Here is a 12632-nt window from a genome sequence, read left to right as displayed (position 1 = left end):
GGTGGGAAAGGCCTTGGGGCATCCACCCTTGAGCAAAACCCATCTGGCACTTGGGGACATGGCTGAGGGGTGCTGGTGCTGGGTTCAGGTTGAACCAGATGTTCTTGAAGGGTTCTCCCAACCCTGGTGATTCTGTGAGAGTCACTTCAGCAGCACACCCCTGGTTGTGTTGATGCCTTAAGAGGAAACGATGCCTCAGGGTTTAGCTTTTATATTTTTCAGATATATTATGTTATTATATTATCCTGTGCTGCTTTGGTGTGTAGTTCTGAGCTTCATATGAGGGGATGGTGAGCTCTGTGCACAGAGCAGGGAGACAAAACAATTCCTGTTTCAGCTGGGACCAAGGACAAATGATCCAAATCTCAGGCCAAGAGCACAAACACCGTGGGCTGGAGAGAGAAAAACAAGCAAGATGGGACTTGATGGGGTAACTCTGGAATTGGACAATGAACTGCAAGATGCAAATGGAGCAGAACTGATCAAAGTGAGAGACCCCATGAGCAGTCATGCATTTTGGGACCATTTTGGTTCATTTTGTGTTCATTTTTGGGACCATTTTTGTTCATCTTGGGTTCATTTTTGTGACCATTTTGGTTCATCTTGGGTTCATTTTGTGCCCATTTTGCTTCATCTTGGGTGCAGCCCTGGCTGGGCTCTTGTGCTGCCCAAGGTGCATCCCTTGAGGAGATCCTTTTAATAAATCCCTGCTTTATTCTTTAACTCTGCCCAGCCTCTGCTCTATCTCAGCCTTCCCAAGGCATCATTTCCACCCCCAGCTGGGCTCCTGCCCGTGCCATTAACCCAACCACACATTCCCAAAACCCTTCCAGCCATGGAAATGATGTGTGGAGAGGCAGCCAGCAACCCAAGAGGTGTGGGCAGGGAGATTCATCAGGAGCTGGGAGTGACTGGCTCTGGAAGAGGAGCAGAGCTGAGAATATAAATATTGGTGCAGATAATAACAGTGATGCCTGGGAGGGGGAAGATGGATCACCAGCTATTAGTGGGCATTATTGCAGCAGCTGCAATGCATCACCCGGGAAGAATGGGATGGATACATCATGCCAGTGTATTTATTTAAAATCCCCAAACTTTTATTGAATAAATCTGCTTGTATAAATAGAAAGGGCCGTATTTAAGCAGCCTGGTTTTGCAGGCAGATGTGCTCTGCTGCTCCCTGATATGTAATAGAGAGATGTTGAGTGTCACACTTGGAGCACAGCTTTACACCTAAATTTATTTGTGTGTAATTAATGCCGCTGTTGAAAGGCACAGCTCGTAAAATATGCGAGCGCTGTTTGATATTCCAGCATTTCACACTGTCCTGATCCTGTGGGATTGACTTCAGTGGGAGCTGTTAGCAGCCAGCACCTGTAGATCTAAGCACTGGAATTATTATTGTTAATTGGTGTTTAATATGGGCTGAATTTTCAAAAGTATTCCGAGGCTGAGGAGCCCCTGGGAGGGGTGTGGAGGCTCAGATGATAATTAATTACTGAACAGCATCACCTTTTGCACAAACTGGGCTCTACATCTCTGGGATGCCTTTGAAGCCTGGGAATGCAGGGGCAGCTCCAAAGTGATGGGGCTGGTCCTCAAAATGTGACATTTTGCTGCTTAATTTCTCCCTGCTGTAAATGTTGTTATTGGCCCCTGCCCACCGAGCAGGTTGTTTCGTGGTGGTCAGGAGAGCCTCCTGCTCCTCCGGGAAATGCTTGGTTAAAAATCACCCAGTTCCCCATCAGGACAGGGATTGGGCTTTGTGGGGGTTTGTGCATCACTCAGAAACAGGATGCAGAGTGTTTAAACCTGGATGGGATACTCAGGGCTGGTCCTGGCATTGCGGTGGGCCCTGCACAGCCCAGGGTTGGCTCATCAGGGCTGGGATGCTTCTCCTACTGCTCAGAGACATTGCTTGAGTGTTTAATATAATATCTGCTCCTGCTTGGAGTGAATCTGAGCTCCTACAGCACTTTGCAGCCCTGGCTGGGGGATGGAGATGGTTTTTTTGGCACAAAGGAGAAAAAGAAAAATCAAATCAAGAGCAAACACAGTGCCTTAAGCAGACCAAAATCCAACCTTAGAGTGAATTCTCTGAGCATGATACAAAATCACTGAGGCAAGATCTGTCCTGCTCCTGAAGAGGAGCTGAAGGGGAGGTTGTGGGCACCTTTGGGGCAGGTGGAGCTGGAGACTGGTGGCTCAGATTGTCCCTCTGGGTGCTTGGCTAGCAGATCCATCTCAGTGGGCCCATTAGTGCTGAGCAAAAGGCTCTGCAAGGGCAGAGCTGGCAGCCCGTGGTGATGTGGGCATGGTGGGCACAGAGGCTGGCACAGGCACAGAGCCTGGCACGGGGCACAGAGCCATTCTTGGCTGTGATCCCTGCTCGTGTCCAGCAGCGTTCTGCCTTTTCCAGCCTCCAGCCAGCGGAAAGAAATGTGCAGCAGGCACTGATCCGGGAAAAACAGAGCAGAGCTCAATTCCCACAGGATTTTCTTGCTTTCTCCTCCCTCCTTGGTGCTGCTGAAGTGCCAGTGAAATCCTCTGGGTGTTATCATTGACTCTTTTTCCTTCTCCTTGCAGCGAACACGACCTGGGGGAGGACATCTACGACTGCGTGCCCTGCGAGGATGAGGGCGATGATATCTACGAGGATATCATCAGAGTGGAGGTGCAGCAGCCCATGGTAACAGCCCAGCTGTGTTCTCACAGCTGCACCTCGCTGGGAGGGGCAGGGAGGGGGCTCCAGGATGGAAATAACTCCTTGCCACTGGCAGGTGATGCTGCAGGGAAGGGAATTGCTGAGTCGCTCCTCCAAACTGGGATGGCACCAGCCCACAGGGGTTCTACAAGGAGTTTCCCAGCCCAGCCTGTCATCTGCAGGAGGTGGGGAGGAAGGAGGGGAAAGGGAGACCTAATAAGCCCTAAAAGAAAAGCTAAAAATAGGATTTTGCTGCTGAGGCTGTGTCGCTCCAGCCTGCTCCGTCAGCCAGAGGTGCCGCTGGTATTTTTAGTGCAGGGTGACAGATCTGTGTGTCAGGGATCCAGCAGCTGTCTGGGCCTGCTGCTCCTCCCTGGAGCAGGGAAATGTTTACAGTGGAGCTTTCTGGGGCAGCAGGGACCAGTGTGGCATTGGGGACACCCCGTTTGTCACCTCTAACAAGCCTGAGTGGGAGGCATGGACAGCATCATGGATGTCTCCGAGGGCTCTGTTGCAAATATCACACTCCATGGATGAGCCAAGGCGGTGTTGGTGGCCCTTGCACCTCCCCGAGGTGCCCACAGCCACCTCCTTACCTGTGACCTTCCAAATTTCCGCCCCTCCCTCCAATATCTGCCTCCCCCGGGCTTTGTTCAGCCACTAATTATTCTCCCCTTGTTCACCCCTCCCTGGAACAAAGCAGGATCAATGGACAAATTCAGTGATCAATTCAATCCCTGGAGGGGCTGGAGCCTGGGAATGCAGGGCTGCATCCGTGGATGTGCTCTGGTTCCTCAAAGATCACCAACTCCTCATTCCATGGTGTGCAGGAGCTCCCTGTGCACCAAAACCCCTCTGGATCAATGAGTTGGGCCCAAAATATTCCCCTGATGCTGCCAAAGTGCTTGGATCTGAAGGCAGCACAGCTCCAGTGGTTTTTGCCACCAGTTGCAAAAGTTACTTGGCCCAAGAAGTGCTCCAGGGGAAGGTTTTGGTAGGAATTTCTGATTTCTTGCATAAATGGGAAAAATTGGGGAAAGCTCCAGCAGCCAGGTAATAAAGGATTGAGGTCAGTGGAATTGGCAATTTTTCACTGTCCCCTCCACATTATTTTATGCTTTCTGCTGGGCAGTTGGGAGCTGTGATTCCCATTCCCTTCCATGAAGCAAAAAGCCTATTTTTAATATATCTGCCCCAAAAATTGAACAGTTTTTTGGGTAACATTTGTTGCAACAGCAAGTGTGTGATGCTAATGGCTTCTTGTATTTCTGCATGCTTCAGATTAGATACATGCAGGTAAGATGAATTGATTAAAATCTGGGGTTTCATGCAGCTGTGAGTCCTGAGGGGGAGGACAGAGGGGCTCTGTTCCTGTGCATGATCCATAAAATCCCAGAACTGAACTCCCTCCCAAATTCACGTTCTGCCCTGCCAAGTGCAGCAGCTCCCAACACGTGGGCCCAGCTTTACAGAGCTGGGGCTTTGGGAAAAGCACATTTTATCAGATTTGACCTAAAATCAGGAGAATTGGCAACCCTGGCCAGGGATTTGTATGAGTCTGATGTATTATTTGTGACCCACTTAGGATCTGTTGTGAGTTTCATCTTAAGCAATAAAAAAAAAATTAAAAAGGGAAAAAAATCAGCTTTTATCTCTTATTATTCTTCTTCAGCTGATAGCCTTTGGTGGTGTGCCTGTAATAAATGCAAAAAATGCAGTTTTTCCATGTTGAAACATATTTAATAACACAGCCAGGGTTCCTCCTTATATTTTTTTGGATAAAAATAGTTCCCTTTAGCATAAACCAGTAGTGGTTCTCTCCTGATTTGCCAAACTTGTGCTTGGTTGCTGTAACTGGAGCCCCACCAGGTTGCCACCCTTAGGACCATCTGACCATGAATTATTTTTCCTTCCCCTAGAAAATGGGAATGACAGAAGATGACAAAAGGAATTGCTGTTTGCTAGAAATCCAAGAAACCGAGGCCAAATACTACAAAACCCTTGAAGACATAGAAAAGGTGAGAGCTGAGCCCTGCAGCCCTGGATCCCACATCAATTGTGCTGGGTTGGGTCTTGCTCCCAAAGCTGGGAGATGCGAGGGGCAGGATAGAGGAAAATGGGAGAGGAGGGGAATCCACAAAATCTTAACAAGCAGAAATGTGCGGGAGGCAAAACCAGCATCTTTTATTGTGATTGCTTCAGATTAGAACCAGGCTGAAAACCTTCCTGCTGTGTCCCCCCATCCTGGGGTGAGAATCCCCCACTCCTGGCTCAGCCAGGCCGGGTTTGCTGATAAGAGCTGTGTTTGCAGATATCTCTTATCACTCTGATTGCCACGGAATAATTCCTTTATTCTGAGTGCTGAGGCTGTGCTGGCTTGCCATTGAAGCTAATTGGATTAAAAGGAATGTTCTGCTGCCTAAATTCGTGGGGGTTTAATTGGTTTTGATGAATTATTGTGGCTCCTTTTCTTTTAAAAACAAATGGAAGGGAACACCTCAGCAATGGATGGAGCCTGGAGGTGGTTCCTGCTCCCAGGAAAGCAGCAGGAAGGAAGAACAATAATGAAAATCAAGCTGCCATTTCTAATCACCCTGATGCTTTTGTTTCCTCCCCTTTTGCCATTCTTTCCCTCTGTCTGTCTGCTGAAAGTTCCCCCGAAGAAGCTGTGAGCAAAACTGGAGAAAAATGGAAGGACATTTCCCATTTTCCAGGAAAATGCCCCAATATATTTGTCATTTATGTTTCCAAGGAATCCTTCTTCCTTGGAAACAGCCACAGCCGTCTGGTTCAGGAGAATGAAGAGTTAAATTATTGCTTTCATATCAATTAAAGCTGTGCAGGTCCTGGTGGTGTCATGGGTGGAATTTCCCCCCCTGGGCTGTTGTGTTTGGGGTTTTTTGCAGCTCCAAGTCACAACAGAACAGTAGATGTTGTTATTAATATGGATTTGTTCAGAAAGGCATTGCCCATGTAATCTCATCATTGCTGCCTTCTCAAGGGCAGAATTCCAGGGAGATAAAGGGCTGTGGAGATGCTTCAGTGCAGCCAAGGGCTGCAGAGGGCATTTCACCCTCCCCTGCTGCAGCTTTAGCAGGGGAAGGGGCTGTGGGCACCCATGGGTGGGGGTCTGGCGCTTTCCTACCCCTGGAAGTGCTGTGGGAGCTCAGGGATGGTGCACTCATGGAATTCCTGCATCCCACTCCCATCCCTGCTCATCCTCTACCTTTGCAAATGGTTAAACTCATCAAAACTTGCCCAGGTGAGCTCAGCTGGTGAAGCAGAAATTAAAATAAATAAATAAAACCAAATAAATAAATAAATAAAATAAAAATAAATCCCTCACACAGCCTCATTCCCTGCTCTCCAGCACCTCAACCCCTTTTCCATTTCTCTCTCGCAGAACTACATGAACCCCCTGAGGCTGGTACTGACTCCCCAAGACATGGAAGCTATTTTTATCAATTTGGAGGTAACACCGTGGGCATTGTGCCTCAGATCTTTGTTCTTTTCACAGCAGCTCAGCCCTCTCCCTGCTTAGGAGGAGGTTTTCTGATTTCCTGTTAGATTTGTGCATTCACTTGGAGAGCTCCAGCCTTTCGTGTGCTGTGGAGCTTAAACTGCTTTGGGAGACAATCTTTAACACTCAGTTTTAGAGGTGGGGAATATTTGAACTCTAGGAAATAAAACAATTCAATCTAGTGCTTGTTTCAGGGCTAGGACTCTGGATTTTAGCTGGTTTGGGCACAGGGTGATGAAGGGATTTATTTCTACTGTGGTTTGCACAGGGTCTAGGTCAAAACCTCATCTCCTCCACTCCTTCCATCCCAAATCCTCCTCCCTCTCCTCCTTGGGGCATTTCTCAAACCTCATCTCCTCCACTCCTTCCATCCCAAATCCTCCTCCCTCTCCTCCTTGGGGCATTTCTCAAACCTCATCTCCTCCATTTCTTCCATCCCAAATCCTCCTCCCTGCCCTCCTGGGGCATCTCTCCCTGCTGGAATTACACCCTGTCCTCCAGGCCCCTCCCCAGAACAACTTTTCTTTACAAACACCTGAAAGAGTGAAACCCCTGCCCGGTGGAGGAGGGAATGTGCATTTCTCTGGGCTCTGTTTGCCCACCTGCTTTGAATGTGTGTAAAGTGTTGGCTGTTGCTTGGTTTTAGGACCTCATTAAAGTGCACTTCAGTTTCCTGAGAGCCATCGATGTCTCGATGATGTCTGGAGGAAGCAGCCTGGCAAAAGTGTTCCTGGAGTTCAAAGAGAGGTAAAGGAATGCCAGGCTTCAGGCAGCTCCAGTTTGAACAGATTTGGGTTATTTTGGGAGATTTACACACAGTTTTTGTTGCTCTCTGCCTTCTCACTCTCTACAACTGCCTGAAAGGAGGTTGGAGCCAGGTGGGGATCTGTCTTTTCTTCCAGGTAACAACAGGACAAGAAGAAATGGCCTCAAGTTCCACCAGGGGAGGTTTTAAATGGATATTGCTGAAAGTTTCTTCACTGTGAGGGTTGTCAAGCCCAGGGTGGTGATGGGGTCAGAATCCCTGGAAGTGTCCAAAAATTGTTAGAGTCGTGGTTTAGTGGCAGTGCTGAGTTAATGGTTGGACTCAGAGGTCTTTATCCACCTTAATAATTCTGTGATTCCAGAGATGCCTTTCACAGCAGCCCAGGTTTGCATCTTCCATAGCAAACTGCTCTCAGGCAGCTGAAACATCACTGAGAGCTGACATTAAGCAGCAAAACCCAGCCACAACTTCAGGTCACCCGGGGCAGAGACTGGGACACCTCCCCTGTGACCACCAGGATCCCTTGGATCCCTGCTCCTGCAAACCCCTGGATTTTCCTTGAGCTCAGCATCCTGTAGGAGAGTGAATACCCAATGTGATTGTGGGGACAAAGATGAGCTGGAATGGAGCAAAACCTCCGGGGATTTTGTGTGGTCTCTGCAAGGGCTGTGATGTGGTGGGGTGACTCCTGTGCAGGGGAGATCAGCCCTGCTCTGATCAAAGTGATGCCTCACCCTCAAAGAATCTCATATTTGGCACAGAGCTCATCCTGCACCTTCTGCACGATGAATAAATGTAAAAGTTTCTTTCACAAACAGAATCAATCCTGGCTTTTGGCAGCTGCAAGCAGGAGCACCCCAGCACACAGAGATAAGGTTGATAAAAGCCTTTAATATCCTTAATACTAATCAAAGGGTGATTCATTGTGGAACGGTGCCAGGCTGTTATTTCACTGTGATTAAACCAGTGTCTAGACACAGAAATGCCATTCAGAAGTCAATAACTCCAGAAATACCATCTGCATTAATAACACACCGTGAGGTCACATCTTCCATCATTCTGGGGGCCTCTCCTTATAAAGGGCTTTTTTATTTCTGGCTTAAATTACAAAAAATATTCCAAAGAGGAATGCAAATAATTTCAAAACACTCATAAAAGTCACTCAGGTGATTTTGATCTCCTGATTCCTGGCTCAGCCCCCTGCATGCAGTGCCATCCCTGGGGCAGGGCTGTGGGCACAGGAGGGGTTCTGGAGGTGACACTGCTGCCCAGACAGGAGCACAGGGCTGGGTTTTGAGCTATTAAATCAATGTTTTCCTCTGTTAACGTGCTGGTGGGAGCTGGGAGAATGCTTGGAGCTGGTGAGTTCCTTGCAGATGGGTGAAGCAGCTGACCCCCTTCCTAAGGGAGGACCTGAAAGCCTTGGAGAGATGTGAGGGGAGGAGAAAAAGCAGCTGTTAGGTGGTGATGGTGGATCTGAAGCTCCCCTCAGTTCATGGGGATTTTAGGGGACATCAGTGCTGTGGGAAACTGCTGCTCGAGGAGGGGTTTGCCTTGGAGAAATCCCTAAAATCAGATTGTTGGGGATGAGGAGTTTGGAGCAAGCTGATGTAAGCAGGCAGAGTCCTTTCCTCCATCAGGAAAGTCAGGAATAACACATTTTACAGCAAGAAAATTTCAGTGCAGGAGGAGGAGAAGATGAACTCACTGGGGAGACAGTTTTGCCCCACCAAGAAGGGAACATGGACCTCCAGAGTCCCTTCTTGGTCCCTGAATGTGAGACCTTTCTCCATCAGATCGGTCCATGACAAATAACTCCTCCACACCCTTCGAGACATTCTGGCAAGGTGATGCATCACTCCTTGGCTTTGCAGGGGGCTTTTTTAAGGAAATAGTTTGTAAATCTCTTCCTGTGGAAGCCACAGGTTTGAATTTATGCTCCTGAAGCCTTTTTGAAGCTCTCCCCGTGCTGGCAAGGTGGATATTATTGTGCCTGTGCAGAAATTGTCAGGGGGAAAAGGTGGAAGAATAATCTTTAGTGGCTGTGGCTCCATAAATCTCTTATTCTCTTCCCTGCAGGGTGTGAATGTCCCATGTTTATGGAGCACCTGGGTCAGTGGTTCCCAGGTCATCTCCATGGAGAGATGAGGCCCCCAGATAATGGATGAGGTGCAGGTTGTGATGGAAGATGTGTCTTAGCAGCAGCAGCACAGTTAACAGCCAGAAAGGGGGAGAAAACCCAACCCCGTCAGGCAGGATTAATGAGGGAAAGGGGGGAATCCATGACAAAACTGCTCTTTTTTGTCAGGGTTTAAATTTATAGCCCAGGGTGTCCATGCAGAGCTCCTCTGAGTTTCCCAGGGCTGTGACAACATTCTTTTCCCAATTACCCAGGCTCTTGATCTCTAGGTCCCTGTGGCTCTGTCAAGAAGATGTGATTCTAAAATGTGACATGGAACCATCGTAGAATCACTGAATGGTTTGGGGTTGGAAGAGACCTTAAAATTCATCTTATTCCACCCCCTGCCATGGGCAGGGACACCTTCCACCATCCCAAGTTGCTCCAAGCCCCATCCAGCCTGGCTTTGGATAATTCCAGGAACTCTCTGAGGAACTTCTGACAGCTCCTCACCACTTTCACAAGAAAGAATTTCATCCCCCTATCTCATCTACCCCTCCAAAACCAGGCTCCTCTGCTCTGGCCACCCAGCCCCTTCTGTTCATCATGAGCTGCATCACCTCCATAGGCTCTGGAAGCTTCCAGATGTTCAAACATTGAAAATCTAAATGTCAAAAAGCCACACAATAAAAGAGTGTTTATCCTTTGCTAAGCAGTGAAAAGGGGGAATAGCTGTTTGCCTCACCTTTTGCTGTACACACATTTATATATCTTTTATAACAGCTTATAACTGCCAGCATTTCCAGTTAAACCTGTGATTTTCCTCCCCTCCAGGCTGCTGATTTATGGCAAGTACTGCAGCCACATGGAATATGCCCAGAACACCCTGAACCACCTCCTTGCCAACCGGGAGGACGTCAGGCAGAAGGTGGAGGTGAGCAGGGGGCTGAGGGTTGTCCCCAGCCCTGTCACAGCTTTGGGAAGGACCTGCTGGAGCTGAGCACGGTGCTTGGGGAATGTTTGGTTGACCAAAAGAGAAGAAGGGTGTCAGAGTGTGTTTGTGCTGTCACAGAGGGGGCAAAGCTGGGGGTTGTGCTGTCCTGACCCCTCGTTTTTCCCTTTTCTCCTCACCAGACCCTCACTCTGTCCTTCCTCCCAACAAAGCACCCTGCATCCAACTGCTCTCTGGGAATGAAAATCAGTAACAAGTGGTTTATTTAAAAAAGCAATTTTTATGGGTTTGGAGGTGTAATTAAATTTTGAAATTCTGAAAGGTTGGGGCAGTGTGTGTGGCCTGTCTGTCACACTGAGCTGGTGGCACTGGCTCTGCTCTGTCCTTCTGCAACACTGCCACAAGGACTGATCTGCTCCTGGGACACTCCACACCCTCATTTGGGGGAAATGGATTTGTAGAGAATTCTCAAAGCCTGACAGAAAGCTCGCATCTGTATGCAGACTTGGAGATGAGAAATGCTGACTTAGAAATGCCCTGGAATGGGACAGACATTGCTGAGAGATGAATGGAACCAGAAAAAAAGTTTCAAAGGGTGGCCTTGCAAATAAAACTGGATACTTTGGAGAAATGGAACTGTGAAAGATGCACTGGAGTAGGACCCACCAGGGGTAGTTTTAGATAATTGGCTTTAAGGCATTTACAGCATGGTGTGGCTAAAGCTGATAGGCCAAGAAACACTTATAATGTATTTAACGCTTAAAATGTATTATAATGTAGTTAGGAAATAGTTGGTAACAAGAATAGTAACAGTAATTATGAATTTACTTTGTGGATATAAGGTAGTTACACTCCACAAGTGTATCCAAGTTAAACCAGTGACTTTATTTGAGTGGGACTGGCTGTGAGTTGTGCAAAGAACAACTGAGCATCCCCAGAGCAGGACCCATGTGGTTTTCCAAAGCTACCAGCAGCATTGGGGACCCTCAGAGGCAAACCCAAATCCCCAGGCAAACACCACAATTCCTGCCCTGGCCCCCTCAGTCTGATCCAGACATGAAGGGAATCAGAGGAGCCTCAGAAGGGCTGCATTGTGTGAGCTGCTGTTTTCACCCAGCTCTAATTCCTGCTTTGCTCTTGATGCTAATCAGAATTTGCCAGGCTGTCTGTCCATGTTACCTCACCTTGTGCAAATGTGCTTTGATTCCCTGTGTGAACCCAGTTCAGGGGTAAAACTGCAGTTGGGAATTGTGTAAAATGTGCTCTCTGTGTCTCACACCAAGGCTGGAGCATCCTTTGCTCCCTGATTTTGCTGTCTCTCCCTCCCTTGTGGCAGCTCTGTCAAGTCACACAGAGAGGCTGAAAATGGGTCTGGGCAAAGGTAATGGTGACCAAATTTCCTGCAACCACAATTAGCTCATCTTAATGAGTTAATGCTCATCAGTGACTCCAGAGCACAGGCTGCATGCTCAGTGCCAGCCCCTCACAGATCAGCTTGGCCCAGAGAGGAGGTGGCTGAGGCAGATGGGTTTCATTTGACATTTCCCCAGGTCTGGGAGCATTCATGCACTGCCCTAATGAGCAGCATCTCATTAGGCTGGAGTGGCTCATTTGCATGGCAGTGCTGGAATTGAGGGTCCAGCCCTTGGAATTAATCCCTTGATGACCTCTGTGGTGGGACCCAGCCCTGGCTGGGTGGCTGCAAGGTCTGTGGGCATCAGAACTGAGCTTACAGGAGCCAAACAAACATTCTCAAGACTTCAGAGACTTCTTTTAGTCTCTGAAAACATTATTTTAGATGTGAAGCTGTTGTTTTCTCACTGCTTATTTATTGATCTCCTTCCTAGGAATGCACACTAAAGGTCCAGGATGGGAAATTCAAATTGCAAGACCTGCTGGTGGTTCCAATGCAAAGGGTTTTGAAGTATCACCTCCTGTTAAAAGTAAGTTTTTCAGCACTGGCACGTCTCTCTCTGCTGTAGCATCTTTCACCTCTGTCAGTGGAGGGTGAATCATTGCCAAATGCAGAGCAAGGGTTGGGATCTTTATACCCCTTCAAATAAAATAATTACTAGAGCCACTTAACACAACATAATATTTGTGCTGTCTCCTGAAGTACAATGACCCAGGGTAATTCTGCACTTGCTACCCACGAGAGGCACTTAATGAATATAAAATAAGCTTGCATATAATCTGATTATGTGTGAAATTCCTCCAGACAGCTCCATGTAACAGATCTCTCAAGCACCAGCCCATGGTGTGTTCCCAGTCCTGCAGCCACAGCTTGGGCATCCCTGCATCCCTGGCACCTCCCTGGCATTCCTGCTGTCACCCAGGCATCCCTGGCATTCCTGGCACCTCCCTGGCATCCCCCCAGTCACCCTTTGAATTCCTGCAGCCACCCTTGACATCCCTGTCACCACCCTGCCAACACTCAGGCAAACCCTGTCCGGTGCAAGCAGGGTCTGGGCACCTTTCCTAGCACATCCAAACTCTTTATTTTTATTAATTTAGATTTACTTTTATTATTTAATTTTTGTTAATTTATATTTATATTTTATTATTTAATAT

At 48.0% G+C, this 12632-nt stretch overlaps 1 protein-coding gene across 6 annotated transcripts in view; it reads left to right on the top strand.

Annotated features, from left to right (window-relative positions):
* The window catches only part of VAV2 (vav guanine nucleotide exchange factor 2), a 120501-nt gene that overhangs the window by 89727 nt on the left and 18142 nt on the right, over positions 1-12632 (top strand). For 3 of the 6 annotated variants that reach the window (XM_058038137.1, XM_058038140.1, XM_058038136.1), the window contains exons 5-11: positions 2587-2689; positions 3986-4000; positions 4624-4722; positions 6108-6176; positions 6871-6971; positions 9944-10043; positions 11909-12004. In XM_058038137.1, coding sequence (XP_057894120.1) covers positions 2587-2689; positions 3986-4000; positions 4624-4722; positions 6108-6176; positions 6871-6971; positions 9944-10043; positions 11909-12004 — 583 coding nt within the window. The remainder of the gene's footprint in view (positions 1-2586; positions 2690-3985; positions 4001-4623; positions 4723-6107; positions 6177-6870; positions 6972-9943; positions 10044-11908; positions 12005-12632) is intronic. The other 3 variants (XM_058038141.1, XM_058038139.1, XM_058038138.1) reach the window with 1 other exon arrangement.

Source organism: Melospiza georgiana, chromosome 20 (assembly GCF_028018845.1).
Source record: "Melospiza georgiana isolate bMelGeo1 chromosome 20, bMelGeo1.pri, whole genome shotgun sequence".
Classification (NCBI taxonomy): domain Eukaryota; kingdom Metazoa; phylum Chordata; class Aves; order Passeriformes; family Passerellidae; genus Melospiza; species Melospiza georgiana.
This window is presented reverse-complemented; position numbering and strand designations above follow the sequence as displayed.